Source organism: Hemiscyllium ocellatum, chromosome 26 (genome assembly GCF_020745735.1).
Source record: "Hemiscyllium ocellatum isolate sHemOce1 chromosome 26, sHemOce1.pat.X.cur, whole genome shotgun sequence".
NCBI lineage: Eukaryota > Metazoa > Chordata > Chondrichthyes > Orectolobiformes > Hemiscylliidae > Hemiscyllium > Hemiscyllium ocellatum.
This window is the reverse complement of record NC_083426.1, coordinates 13,128,600-13,143,421: the sequence shown is the minus strand read 5'-3', so window position 1 is coordinate 13,143,421 and position 14,822 is coordinate 13,128,600. Positions and strand designations below refer to the sequence as shown.

The following is a 14,822-nucleotide window of genomic DNA, read 5'->3' as shown; positions in this document are numbered from 1 at the left end:
ACCAAGTCTGATGAACTTTGGTCTTTAGCAGTTCTTTGAGGTGGAAGATCCTGCAGATTAATATAAGTACTTTCCAAGTTAGCTTTGGGTACCTTCTTCACAGTGGAGTATATCACATTTGTATCCTCCTGAGGAAACAGAGACAAATGAAGAATGATGGCTCAACATTAATCAGATTCACAGGGAGATATTTAAATATGGGGACAGGAGGTCTTGCCCACTGGCTAATGAGCCAGCAAGTCTACCCCCATCTTTAAACTGTTTTTTTAATCAAGCTGTTCAGAGCTGTTATTACACCTCTCTGGCCTCTCATTCCAGGGTAGGGACATTCCCACTGCATCACAAGAGGGCCCTCTCCATCTGTCTTTTAGACAAAGTCACTTGCATTAAGTACCTCCCAGGTACTTATTGGAGAGTTATCATTGACTGGCAGCTTCTTTGAACAGCAGCGCCACTGGGGAGGTGGTGGCTGTAGCTGGTATGACACTCACACAAGGTCCAGTAGCGTCTTAGAGTCATAGAGATGTACAGCACAGAAACAGACCCTTTGGTCCAACTCATCCATGCTGGCCAGAGATCCTAACTAATCTTGTCCCACTTGCCAGTACTTGGCCCATATCCCTCTAAAATCTTCCTATTTCATATACGCATCCTGATGCCTTTTAAATGTTGTAATTGTACCAGCCTCCATCACTTCATAGTGACAGCTCATTCCATATACACACCACCCTCTGTGTGAAAAAGTTGCCCCTTAGGTCCCTTTTAAAACTTTCCTCTTTAACCTTAAAATCTATGCCATCTAGTTCTGGACTCCCCCACCCCAGGGAAAAGACCTTGTCTATTTATCCTATCCATGTCCCTCATGATTTATAAACCTCTATAAGGTCACCCCTCAGCCTCTGATGTTCCAGAGTAAACAGTCCCAGCCTACTCAGCCTCCCCTTATAACTCAAACCCTCCAATCCTGGTCTCCCCACCATCAAATTCACCACGGAACTCCCACAAACACCTGCACCTTATTGAGGTGTGTCCCTCTACAGACTAAGTGACGGGCTAACAATCTTAAACTCAGCAAATAAGGCAGCCATTTCTTGGCTCCCAGGAATGTGTATTTGCTATTTTTACTGGTTATATATCATTGAATCCTTACAGTAGGGAAACAGGCCATTCAGCCCAACAAGTCCACACTGACTCTTTGGTAAACATCCCACCAAGACACATCCCCCTACTCTGTAACCCTGCATTTTCCATGGTTAATCCATCTAAGCTACACATCCCTGCACACTATAGGGCAATTTAGCCATGGCCAAACCACCTAACCTGCACAACTTTGGACTTTGGAAATTGGAGCACCCAGAGGAAACCCATGTGGACACAGGGAGAATGTGCAAACTCCACACAGATAGCCGTCTGAGACTGGAATTGAACCCGGGCTTGTGGTGTTGTGAGGCAGCAGTGCTAAGATTGGGCTGGAGATTTGGACTAGGTGAAAGTGAGGACTGCAGATATTGGAGGTCAGAGTCAAGATTAGAGTGGTGCTGGAAAAGCACAGCAGGTTAGGCAGCATCCAAGGAGCAGGAAAATCGACATTTTGGGCAGAAGCTCTTCATCAGGAATGAGGAGATTGGGACTAGCTGGGTAGCTCTTCCGGGAGCAGGTATGGAGTCAATGGGCCCAATGGCCTCCTTCTGTACTGCAAAATTCTAAGATTATAAATAAACTCAGAAGTCAACTGGTTCCCCATGATGGCGAATGGTTCACATCCAGTCCTGGGTGTTTGTGGGTGTGTGGATAGGTGGAGGGGGCAGATCTCAATGTGCTCCCAATGCTCAATGCTGTCTTTGTGGAACCTCTTGAACAATACCTTGGCAATCCTGCATGGATTGTGCTGAGCCTCTTTCCCCACCTCTGATCTCTCAGCTCACTTCGGGTGAATTTGAGCCGGTCGGTTTTGACCTGTGAAACTCAACTAAAGACCAGCTCTTACTGACTTGTGCGGTTCAGGATTGATACTTTGACAAGAACCCGAAAAATGGAACCAAGTTCCAAGAAGACAGCAGCAATTTAGGAAGAAGGCCAATAGATTGTTAGCTTTTATTGCAAGAGGATTTGAGTACGGGTGTAGCGAGGTCTTACTTCAGTTGTATAGGAGCTTGGTTAGAGCATACCCAGAGTACTATGTGTCATTTTCCTCTCCTTCACTCCATAAAGGGAATGCAATGATGGTTCACTGGATTTGTTCCCGGGATGGCAGGAATGTCCTATGAGGAGAGGCTGGGCACACTGTGTCCCACCTCCCTCGTGTTTCAAAGAATGAGAGGTCATCTTTTTGAAACCTACAAAGTACTTAAACGGATAGATTGAATAGACATAGGTAAAATGTTTCCTCAGGTCTGGGAATCCAAAACCAGGGAAAATAGGTTAAAAATAAGGGGGAAGTTATTTAGGTCCAAGATGAGGAGAAATGATTTTACTCAAAAAGTTGTGAACTTTTGGAATTCTCTAAAGCAGAGGGCTGTAGAAGCCCAGTCTTTGAGTATGTTTAAGATAGAGGTTGATAGATTTCTGATCACCAACAGAATATAGTATAGGGTTATACAGATGGGGCATTGAAAAGTTTGATCAGCCACGATTGTAGGACAGACTCAGTAGGCTGAATGGTCTACTCCTGTTTCATTGTTACTATGTTTCGATGGGATAGATCATATTGTTAAACGTGGGGAGCCTGACTGCATCTTTCAATGCAAGAATCCATCTGTGGTTTCAGGGTGAATATTTATGGGCTGAAGATTTATGACCAGTCATAGACAAGATGTTATGGTGCTGCACCAATTATATCCAGACTAACGGTGAGTTATTCAAATGGCTTTTGCTTATAAGGGGAAAACCTGAATGTAACTATCATTAACTGAAGACAAAAAAACCTGCCAGAGATCATAGCGTGTCAGGCAGCATCCATGGAGAGAAAGCAAGCTAACGATTTGAATCTAGATGACTCATCAGAGTTACCAACACTTTTCCAGTTCTAGCTGATGTTGAACTAAAGGGTCCTCCCACTTGGAATTCCATCCACAAATCGCTTCCTCATCTTTGACCCCTACTTCTCCTTACCCTATGCTTGCCTTTACCAATAGTTCACCTGTGGCTTTTTGGCTCTGTCTGTTTCTTGAGGCAATGGCTGGTTCAAGTCCAGGAGCAACAGGTGACCTGACCTTTATGAGGTAAATGCACCAATGTTTGCAATTCTCACGTGATCAAACATCACATGATCAGTTGTCATGTGCTCAAGTGTCATGTAATCGAATTGTCATGCCATGCTGTATCCAATCAGAGTTAACAACTGTCTCCTTGGACCTCCTGCCACCAATGTGAGCTTGACATTACATCATCTTACCATGACAGAGGAAGCAGGACTACCAACACCAGGAGTATTCGGTTCAACTGTGACTGAAAAATAAAATTATAATAAGAACATTTAACATTTTTTTGTCTTCACGAGATGCAGGTGTTGCTGGCAATGCATTGAACTGTATGGTTTACTTGGTCACTTACAGGACACATTACTATGGTCTGAAGTTACAAATGCTTCATTCGTTAATGGATGGAGTGCGTAACTGGCTAGGCAGCATTTATTGCCCATCCCTAATTGCCCAGAGGGTAGTTAAGAGTCAACCACATCATGATGGGTTTGGAGTCACATGTAGGCCAGACCAGATAAGGATGGCAGTTTCCTTCCCTAAAGGACATTAGTGAACCATATGGAGTTTTCTAAGAATCAACAATGGATTCATGGTCATCATTAGACTTTTAATTCCAGATATTTATTGAACAAATATTCCACCATCCACCTTAGCAGGATTCAGTCCCAGGTTCCCAGAACATTATCTGGGTCTCTGGCTTGACAGTCCAGTGATGACACCATTAGGCATTGCCTCCTCATATAGACCAGACTAAAAGACATCAGTAACTACATGTGTTTTCACAACAATCGAGGTCTCAATTCCAGTTTGCTAATTAACTGATTTTAAGTTTCACCAGTTGCCATGCTCTACAGAGATTTTGTTTTTCTGAAAAGTAGCTGAAAGAATTATAATGTGTCTTATCATACCTTAAGAGGTTGTGTTCAATTACAGAATCCATTGGTTTCCAATGTATTGTAATTATTCATTAATTGGTCAGTTGTGAGACATTAGTAAACCCTGTCAAAATCTCATTGTCCCTCTCCCTCTCTCTCTCCTTCTCCCTCACTTTTGATAGTTTACATTGCCCTTAAAGCTCCTTGTGGGGGCCTATAGTATTCAGTTGTCATTTTGATGCAACCATCAGCATTGATTGTGAAACTGACAGCAGCCTTTATTATCTGCACATCTACTTTAAACATGAAAATTCAGAAGTTGCTGTTAATGATAATCTGTTCTTCCACAGGGTGCACTATTAAAGTCTTGGTAAATGGAAATCAATTAGGCATCACTGATTGATACGAATTTTCAAATTTTGTACAATTAATCTCACTGTAAAAATCTTTGAAAAATTATGCCTTCATGGAAGAAGAATGTTTAACAGCACACTAAATAATAACTATTTTTGATCAATCTCTTTAGACCTGAAAGAACAATTCATATTTACGGAAAGTCAACTTTCTGCATTCTATGCTAAAGATTCCATAGTTTTTTAAAATACTACTTTTTAAAGTTAACTTTCAGGTTCTAACTTAATCATATGCAAATATCCATCTATTTATATCTTTTTCTCTAAAATTATAAAAAATTAAACGATAAGATACATTTTTTGTTGTCTGGTGATAAATCTTCAATTTCTTTGCCAGTGTGATAAAATCATGGATACCAGGTACTGGGGTTCCTGAATTGTTGGTACCAGAGCAAAACATTTAGCAAAGAGATAATGAAATCTGTACCACAGGGATTGCCAAAGGGAAGCTTTCTTGAGTATCAGCAGTGATGTCATCACTTCACTACTGCCTGTAAAATTCCAATCATTGTAAAATTAATATGGTTTCTTGCTGCTGACAGACATGGGTAAAATCTTATTGGAATTAGCCCTGTTGTTTTCATTTGTGAATAACGGATGTTCCTTCTCCTTTTAAACGTTCTCTTTTGTTAATCTGCTTCCCTTCCCTCTTCGCTTTGTCTTCTGTAGATTGTTAACTGTTTCTGATATTCCACTGCCTTTTCTTAGCTGTCTTCAATACTTTGCTCATGCACCCAATTTTTGGTGCTGAATCTACAGTTACAGGCAAGTAATTAACTTGTTGAAGACATCAGAGTAAGCACAATCCTGTCCTCTGCTGCTAAGCCAATATTTATTTTCCTTGTACTATCTGTCGACCACTGAGACCAATTGCTGTCCCAGGCATGAACATCTAACTTAGCCTAGTTTACAGTGATAGGATATTTAATTTCCCTTCTTTATAAATAATTTGGGGAAACAATTCTGGCTTCTGTTCGTGAAACTGCTATTTTGCCTCCTTACCATAATGCTAACTGCTTGTGTTGCCTAACTTGTGAGTTTCATTTACACAGCACTCCAACATCCCAGTTTAAATGGTGGTGCAGGGAACTGGACAGATCCATTAGGATGCAGCAACCTCCTGCTTGTACTGTAACTTTGCAGTGTTTAAATAAAGAAATGCAAATTTGTTTTCATGGACGTTTTAAACACAAGTTTTACATTTTCATCTGGACCGAACATACCACTTTTCTTCTGCTGTTTTAATTTTGCATAAAAGAGAACAGCGGCAGTGAGCAGAAGGAAGATGATCAGGATGACTACGGTTAGAATAATTTGCCAGCTGTCCATCTGATTTGATTGTGAACCTCCATCACTGCAAAATACAATCAAGATGATTGGGACAAATAAGAAATACATTTGAACATTGCTGTATCTGCAGCTCTAAGTAGATTAGGAAGTAAGCATCCATTCATTATATTGACACTTAAGGAAATTCTTTGGCATTCATTATATTGTGAACACATGAGCATTTGGCATGATCCCACTAAATATTTTTTCCTGTTCTGTTAGCAAAGGTTTTTCAAAAGCAAATGCGCGCATTTGTTATAAAATAATTTCATACAAACTGGTGAAATGCTTGTTAACCAGTTGACACAGGAAATTAGATCTTGGGATGACCACAGTCCAGGTGTGAATCTTGGTACAATTGATAATATCTCTGAGGTAGCAGGTTGTAAATTCAAACCTGATTGTAGATGGTGTCTTGTGACCTCTCAGAATGATGCTTACTGTGGCAGTGCTGCTCCTTTAACAAAGTTAGGTTGTCCTTATTTTTTTTTCATGAAGTCACAGGTTCTGGTGTGACTAGTTTTGATGGGTTTTGGGGCCAATTTGATTATAACTAACGGATACTACCTTAGGCAAAAGGCTTTCAAGTTTTAAGAAAAGTCCTTGTACAATGAAAGGGGAGTGGCCAATTCTCCCAGCTCAGTTTTTCTCTGGTTTGGTTGGGTTTTTGCAGTCTGGCTGTTCGGAGCAAGCAGTCAGCCAGTTTTGAGGCTGCTGGTCCGAGAAACAGCTCCACGGAAGGAGGTGTTCCAAGCTGAATCTCTCTGTCATCTCTCTCTGTCCTGTAAGACCCTGCGTTTGATTTTATCTTTTTTGCCAAGGGGTGTTTATGGGGATTGTTGCATGTACAGAACAACTTTGATTGTCTGAACATCAATTATCCGAATTTTGGATTATCCAAACAAGATCTCAAGGTCCTGTAAAAATGCTATCCATTATCCAAGCAATCAATTATTCGAACTCTCAGTTATCTGAATGAAATACTCTCCGCCCATCTTGTTTCGGTAATTGAGGTTGTTCTGTATGTGGAACAGCATTATTAAGTTCGGATAATCTGTTGGGCTTTTGCATAGGTTAAGTTATTCTGTATTCAGTTCTCTTTTGTTTGTGTTTCATTTGGTAATCTTGCAAATAAATCCTGCCCAAACCCAGACCCCCACTCTATCCTCATAACCCCGCATTTGCCATGGCTTATCCACTGAGCCTGCACATCCCATTGGTGACTTTTGACCTTCCTCCTTCAAAGACCGGGAAATAACCATTTCTGCTGACAAGGTACCTTTTAATTTCCCCATATGCCTTCCATATTGCAATATGTGTGGTTTTAGAAATTTATACACATTAAAAAAGGATTAATTTCTTAGCCTTTGGTTTTGACCAGCCTGACCATTTGACTGTGATCAGAGGCTTGTGTCTTTGATATAAAAGCACCCTTTAAAACCCCCAAGTCTGGGGAGAATTGTTTCTAAAATTAGGATTGATAAAGTTACTAAAACTTGATATATACCTTGATAAAGTTACTAATTCAAATATTCAATGAGAAATTTACATGAAGTTTAGATTAAGATTCAATATGTGGGCGATCTTTTGATCATTAAAGAACAGATAAAGCTTTATGACATGGTCCTGAGCTGCTGAAAGTAGCTGGGATTAAAACAGCCTGGGGAAAGCTCAGCCAGGGAAGACCTTTGGATTACTATATGAATAGGAAAGGCTTGCAGGTGGGATTGGTTTTGTTTGGGATTATGGTCAACATGAACTGGTTCGACCAAAAGGCCTGTTTCCATGCTGTACATCTCTATGATTCCAAAACAGCTCTCTTTAGCAAGGTTAAACTAAAATCTCACTTCTACAATTACAATTTTATGGCAAAAATAATCAAATCATCCACATGTAGACCTCTCCAAAAGGTAAGCATTGCCTTATTAATACCTGATCCATATTGGACACACCTACTGGGGGCATTATATGTGGTAAAAGTATAAGGGTAATTAGGGGGAATAATTATGAAAGATATCGCAGTATATTGCCATACTCAGTAGGATGTATAGAGGCCACCTTGGTAGCATCTGCTTATCCAATATATGTAACAGAAGAGGCTAGACATAGTTTTAATGCCATAGCTAACTACCATGAAGACTATATGGAGAGCAAAAGAGCCAACAAATGCAGCATGCACAGATACATATTCACCTGGTCACCAGGAGCCAAACAGTCTAAGGAAAGTGGAACTGGTTGAAATACATAAAAGGTGCAGTTAATGTTCAAGCTGTGGAATGAGAAAGAGACAATCTGATGCAATGTCTAACCCAGATTTCCTCTGTTATTACATTGTTGTCTGAATAGTTTGCTCTGATCTTGTTGAGGTACAGTGTGTGCACAGGACAATACCATTAAGGTAATGGGCTGCTCTCCCATTAGAGGGAGGGGACTGGTAGTGGCTGAACCTGAGGGTCACCTTGTCTTGGGCAAGGGGAGAGGTTGAGCAGGAGAACCCATCATGGTAATCTCAGCCAGTAGGGAATTGAACCCATTCGGTTGGCATCACTATGCATGCAAACCAGCTGTACAGCCAACTGAGCTTGTACTAATTCCCAAACCACCCTCAAAGGGCTCTCGGACCAGTTACTGACTCTCTAAGATTCAGCAATGCTGCACTAAAGGATCTGCTCCAGGCCATCCAGGAGAGAAGGGAGGTCCTTATTTTCAGGGATGCTGTTGGGAAAGCCTCCATCAGTTCTATGCAGTCTGTGCAGGGAGGTTGCAGCACAGATCAATGCTAGCGATCTGTACAAAAGATCCTGGAACCGGTTCAGGCATGGAATGAACAATCTGCTGAACCTGATGAAGGAAGTAGCATAATGTTCTCACTGCAAGCAGACACGTGTAGTGATATTACTTCATTCATCTTTGCAAAGGCATGTCATGCAGGACAATTGCCTACAAGCTGATAATGTGATTCTGTACATTGCCAATGTGACATATTACAGGAGTGGAGAGCAGGCAATATCAGGCAGTGATACCAAGGGACCTCTCTAGACCAGTGTGAAGGATGGAGACCATCTAGATTCTGTCACTGCTGTGTGTCCACCATGCAAGTGCCATCACCCACTTGGGGATTATTTCACTGGTTCCTTCCTGTCTGTGAGGGACCTTATGGGACATCTCAGCATCACTGTCTTCTCTTCCTCATCAGAGGATACCTCTCCCTCCTACATTTACTCTTGTCCCAAGCCTTTGTGAAGTGAGCCCATGGAGGACCCAGCATGAGATGATGGTGGGGTGTGCTGGGAGTGGGGGTGTGGGGGATGGGGCGGGGGGTGAGGGATGGGGGGGAGGGCGGGGTGTCACTCTCGGGGTGAGACATTTCGGAGCACCACATGAGCCAGCCTGGCACCGGAATCTCAGTTTTGGCATTCCCATGGTGGGCTCAGTGCTGCCCTCTCGGAGGCATGTGCATTGCTGTAACTTTCCTCAGCATCAGACTGAGGATTTCCGACCGGTGCTGTCAACCTGCTCCTGAGGAGTTAGCCTTTGTCTCCCATCCTGGATGTGATGAGGACCATTCCAAACTGCAGGTATGTGTGACTGCTCCAGAATGTCAGAGCTGTGACAGCTCTGGAGGGCTGCTTTGTTGCTTTAGACTCTAACTGGAGTTTGGTGAACCAGGCAGTTAGGTCAAAGGTTGGAGAGATGGTCAGTCCCTGCTTTTCTTTTATTGTTGAGTACATCTGCTCTGTACCCTAAAAGCAAGGTCTTAGGGAACGTAGAGTTGCACTGACCTGAGAAACCAAAATGAAGCCCATCTAACCCACACTATTTCATTGTTGTCCATATACCTATTCAATGACTTTTTAAATGCCATTAAAGTTGACAGGTCTACTACTGTTGCAGGCAGGTGCACTCCACACCCCGACTACACACTGAGTAAAAAAACTTAAGGCATAAGGAGAAAGAGTGACTTCACAGAAGTCTTACAGGACAGAGCACCAAAATCCAAAAAGATAGAACAAATCTGGCAAGGAGCAGCTGGTCAAAGACATAGGTAAACTTTCAAAGGAGCTGCCCAGAGTCACCTTCCCTCAATCCAGAGATGGAGCCCCTGAGGCGATGGCAAGATTCAAAAGTGACACAAGGCAACTGGAAGCTGCTGATAAGCTGAGTACAGACGGTGGGTCAGGCGGTCTGACTGTTATCGCTTATAGTTTGTGGTTTACAGTTTGTAAGGGCTATATTGTTTTAATGAGGTAAAGGGAAGATGGACTCAAAAGTAATTGGTTCGAGGGAGGTAGGACCAGTACCAACTGGACTGGTTACTCCTCAACAGGACCAGGACTGATGTCCTAGGTTTCGACTGGAATCACAGGGCTTGGGAACCTAGACAAAGTGACAATGGAAGGAGAATCAAGGACGGTAATGGTAGAGAGAACAGTAGACCGCCCAATCAAGGCTAAAAGGCAAAATGGGCCATAGTATGAATAAAAGTTAGAATGATCAAAGATGGCAAAAGGCAAGTCTAAAGGCTTTGCATCATAATACATAAACATTCTGACTAAGGTAGATGGTGCAAATTGAGGTAAATGGATATGATCTTGTAGCCATTACAGAGGGAGGTTACAATAAGATCAAAACTGGGAACTTAATATTCATGGACATTTGACCTTTTGGAAAGACAGGAAGGGAAGGAAAAGATAGTGGGGTAGCACAGTTAATAAGAGATGAAACGTGGATAGTTATGAGATATAAACTAGGCTGAGATGATATAGAGTCCATTTAATGAAGGTAAATAACAACAAGGGAAAAAAAAACATTGGTAGTAGTCTGTACAGACCTTCAAACAGTAGCTAGACTGTAAGAAAATGTATAAATTAACAAATAATAGGAGCATGTAAAAGGAATACAGCAGTAATTATGGGAGACTTTATTCTTCATGTTGATTGGGTTAATCAAATTGAAAAGGGTTGCTGTGACAATGAATTTGTAGAGTATATTAGGAATATTTCCTACAGCAATATGTAATGGAGCCAACACAGGAGCAGGCTATCTTGGATCTAGTAATGGGCAATGAGGCAGGTTTAATAATTGACCTCATAATAAAAGGTCCCCTGACAAGGAATGATCATAAAATGATAGAATTTAAAATTAAATTGTGAAGGGACAGCCCTTTAGAACTGAGATGAGGAGGAATTTCTTCAGCCAGGTGGTGGTGAATCTACAGATCGCATTGCCATTGAAGGTTGTGGAAGCCAAGTCAGTGAGTGTCTTTAAGAGAGAAGTAAATAGGTTCTTGATTAGTAAGAGGTTCAAAGATTCCAGTAAGAAGGCAGGAGAACAGAGTTGAGAAATATATCAGCCATGATTGCATAATGGAGCATGACTCAATATTCTAAATATCCTGTTCCTATATTTTAGAGTTTCATGATATGAGAGAGAAGTCAAAGTGAACACAGATCCTTTACAAATGAATCTCGGGTGATTGTTATGGAGAACAAGGAAATGATAGAGGAATTAAACAGGTGTTTTGCATCAGTTTTGAGATGGAAGATACTTCAAACATACCATTAATACTAAAGAATACAAGGAAGAAACTAAGTACCATAATCATCACTGATTTTGAGAAGTAATATTAGACAATGTAATAGGACGAAAGGCAGTTAAGTCCCCTGGTCCTGATGATTTGCATTTGAGGATCCTAAAAGAGGTAGCTATAGAGATAATGGATGCATTGGTTGTAATTTGACAAAAATCATTGCATTATAGAGCAATCTTGGGAGGATTGCAAAACTGCCAATGTGTCACCCCTAGTCAAAATGTGATGGGGACTAAAAGCAAGTAATAGTAGGCTGCTTCGCATAGCATCTATTTTTGGGGAAATATTGGAATCAATTATTAAGGACACAATAGCTGAACAGTTACAAGATCACCATCTAATCAAGCAGAGTCAGCATGATTTCATGAAAGGTAAATTGTATCTAAGTAATTTGTTAGTTTTTCAAGGAAGCCTCAACCATAAAAGATACAGGGGAACCAGTAGATGAGTTGCAGTTGGACTTCTGGAAAACATCCGATAAGGTAGCTCACAAAAAGATGAAGTTGTGAGATTTATTAAGAGGAATTCCACAGATTTCAGTGCTGGGACCATAATTGCTTACAATACATATTGACGACTTGGAGGAAGGAAGTGAAAATACTGCAGCTAAGTTTGTAGACTGTCCAAAAATAGGTGGAAAGGCAATTTCTGAGAGGGATACAGAGAGTTTACAGAGAGAAATTGGTAAATTAAGTAAGTGAGCAGAGAGTTCGTAAATGGGGTATAATGTGGGAAAATGTGAAATTGTTATTTTGGAAAGAAGAACAATAGGACAGTATTATCTAAATGGAGAAAAACTGCAGAACACTGCAACCCAAAGGGGCTTGGAGGTTCTTGTGTATAAAACACAGAAAGCTAGCACAAAGGAGCAGTAGGTAATCAGGAAGGCTCATGGAATGTTGGCCTTTATTTCAAGAAGATTGGAGTATAAGAGTAGGGAAGTCTTACTGCAACTATACTCGGTGCTGGTGAGACCACATCTGAAGTACTTTGAGCAGTTTTTGTCTTATTTGAGCAAGGATATCATTTGCAGAGAGGTTTCTTTGAGACAGATGATCCATGGTATGATGGGACTGTTTTATGAGCAAAGGCTAAACAGGTTGTGACCAATCTCATTGAAGTTTAGAAGAATGAAGTGCAATCTCATTGAAACATATCAGATTCTTAGAGGGGCTTGCCAGGGTAAATGCTGAGAGGATGTTTCCCTTCATGGGAGAGTCGAGGACCAGAATTCGCAAACTTAGAATGAAAGGATACCCATTTCAGACTGAGAAGGGGAGGAATTTCTTCTCAGAGGATTGAGAATCTTTATAGATTCTTTATTAGCAAGGGAACCAAGAGTTCCTGGGAAAGGGCAAGATCAGCCATGGTCCTGTTAAATGGTGGAGCAGGCTTGTCGGGTCTGAATGGCCCATACCTTTCCCTATTTCCTATGGTCTTATATCATGGGCACATCTAGAGTACCTGGCTATCACTGTCACAGGTTATCTTTCCTGAAGGAAACTTTCCTGTTGACAAATAAATAGCTGGATAGCAAGGATAACTATGTCAGGCCCCTAGCTATCAACTATAGCTCCACCTTCAACAATATAATCACAAACAAACCTATCTCCAACCTCCGAGACCGAGATTTCTGCTCCCCCTTCTCTATCTGGATCCTTGATTTATAGAGTGATAGAGTCATAGAGATGTACAGCATGGTCCAACCTGTCCATGCCGACCAGATATCCCAATCCAATCTAGTCCCACCTGCTAGCACCCATCCCATATCCCTCAAACCCTTCCTATTCATATATCCATCCAAATGCCTCTTAAATGTTGCAATTGTACCAGCCTCCACCACTTCTCTGGCAGCTCATTCCATACACGTACCACCCTCTGTGTGAAAAGGTTGCCCCTTAGGTCTCTTTTATATCTTTCCCCTTTCACCCTAAACCTATGCCCTTTAGTTCTGGACTCCTCAACCCCAGGGAAAAGACTTTGTCTATTTATCCTATCCATGTCCCTCATAATTTTATAAACCTCTATAAGGCCATCCCTCAGCCTCTGACGCTTCAGGGAAAACAGTCCCAGACTGTTCAGCCTCTCCCCATATCTCAAATCCTCCAACCCTGGCAACATCCTTGTAAATCTTTTCTGAACCCTTTCAAGTTTCACAACATCTTTCCGATATGAAGGAGACCAGAATTGCACGCAATATTCCAAAAGTGGCCTAACCAATGTCCTGTACAGCCACAAATGACCTCCCAACTCCTGTATTCAGTACTATGACCAATAAAGGAAAGCATACCAGACGCCATCTTCACTATCCTATCTACCTGCGACTCCACTTTCAAGGAGCTATGGATCTGCACTCCAAGGTCTCTTTGTTCAGCAACACACCCTAGGACCTTACCATTAAGTGTATAAGTCCTGCTAAGATTTGCTTTCCCAAAATGAAGCACCTTGCATTTATCTGAATTAAACTACAACTGACAATTCTCAGCCCATTGGCCCAGCTGGTCAAGATTCTGTTGTAATCTGAGGTAACCTTCTTCGCTGTCCACTACAACTCCAATTTTGGTGTCATCTGCAAACTTACTAACTGTACCCCTTATGCTCGCATCCAAATCATTTATGTAAATTACAAAAAGTAGAGGGCCCCGCACTGATCCTTGTGGCACTCCACTGGTCACAGGCCTCCAGTCTGAAAAACAACCCTCCACCACCACCCTCTGTCTTCTACCTTTTAGCCAGTTCTGTATCCAAATGGCAGCAATGAGACAGAGTACAGCAAAGAAATAGAGTTCTTTGCAGCATGGTATAAAATCAATCCCTCCATCAATGTTAGCAAAACGAAGGAGCTAGTCGGTGACTTTAGGAAGCAGAATGGAAGGCACACCACTGTCCACAATAACATCTCTACTTCCTCAAGAGGCTAAGGAAATTCAGCATATCCATATTCAGAAATTTTATAAATGCAAAATAAAAAATATCCTATCTTAATGCATCACAGAATGGCATAACAACTACTCTTCCAAAGACCACAATAAACTGCAGAGAGTCACAGGCCAGGCCATCACACAAACCAATATTCTATACTTGCTGTTGCCTCGGGAAAGCAATCAATATGATCACAGGCCTCTCCCACTTGAACTTTACTCTCTTCCACCCTCTTCCCTGATATAAGAGTTTGAATAGGCGTATGAAGATACACATGAATAGCTTCTTCCCCACTGAATGGACCACTCAAATGTTAATGTTCATTACTGTCTCTGCACCTTCTCTGCAGCTATAACACTGTATTCTGCACTCTTTTCTGCTACCCTGATGCTCTTTGTATGAAACAATCTGCACAAATACCATGCAAAATAACACGTTTCACTGTCTTAGTAAATCAAATCAAAGATAGTTTCCTAATCAAACTGTACAGAGA

General features: G+C 41.5%; 1 protein-coding gene across 1 annotated transcript in view; it reads right to left on the bottom strand.

The window, feature by feature from the left end:
* The window catches only part of LOC132828282 (CMRF35-like molecule 5), a 29,538-nt gene that overhangs the window by 289 nt on the left and 14,427 nt on the right, over window positions 1-14,822 (bottom strand). The window contains exons 4-6 of the mRNA XM_060845258.1: window positions 5,712-5,842; window positions 3,395-3,447; window positions 1-128 (exon numbers count right to left, since the gene is read on the bottom strand). The exon at window positions 1-128 is cut by the window's left edge and continues 289 nt beyond it. Of these exons, the coding sequence (XP_060701241.1) occupies window positions 1-128; window positions 3,395-3,447; window positions 5,712-5,842 (312 nt within the window). The remainder of the gene's footprint in view (window positions 129-3,394; window positions 3,448-5,711; window positions 5,843-14,822) is intronic.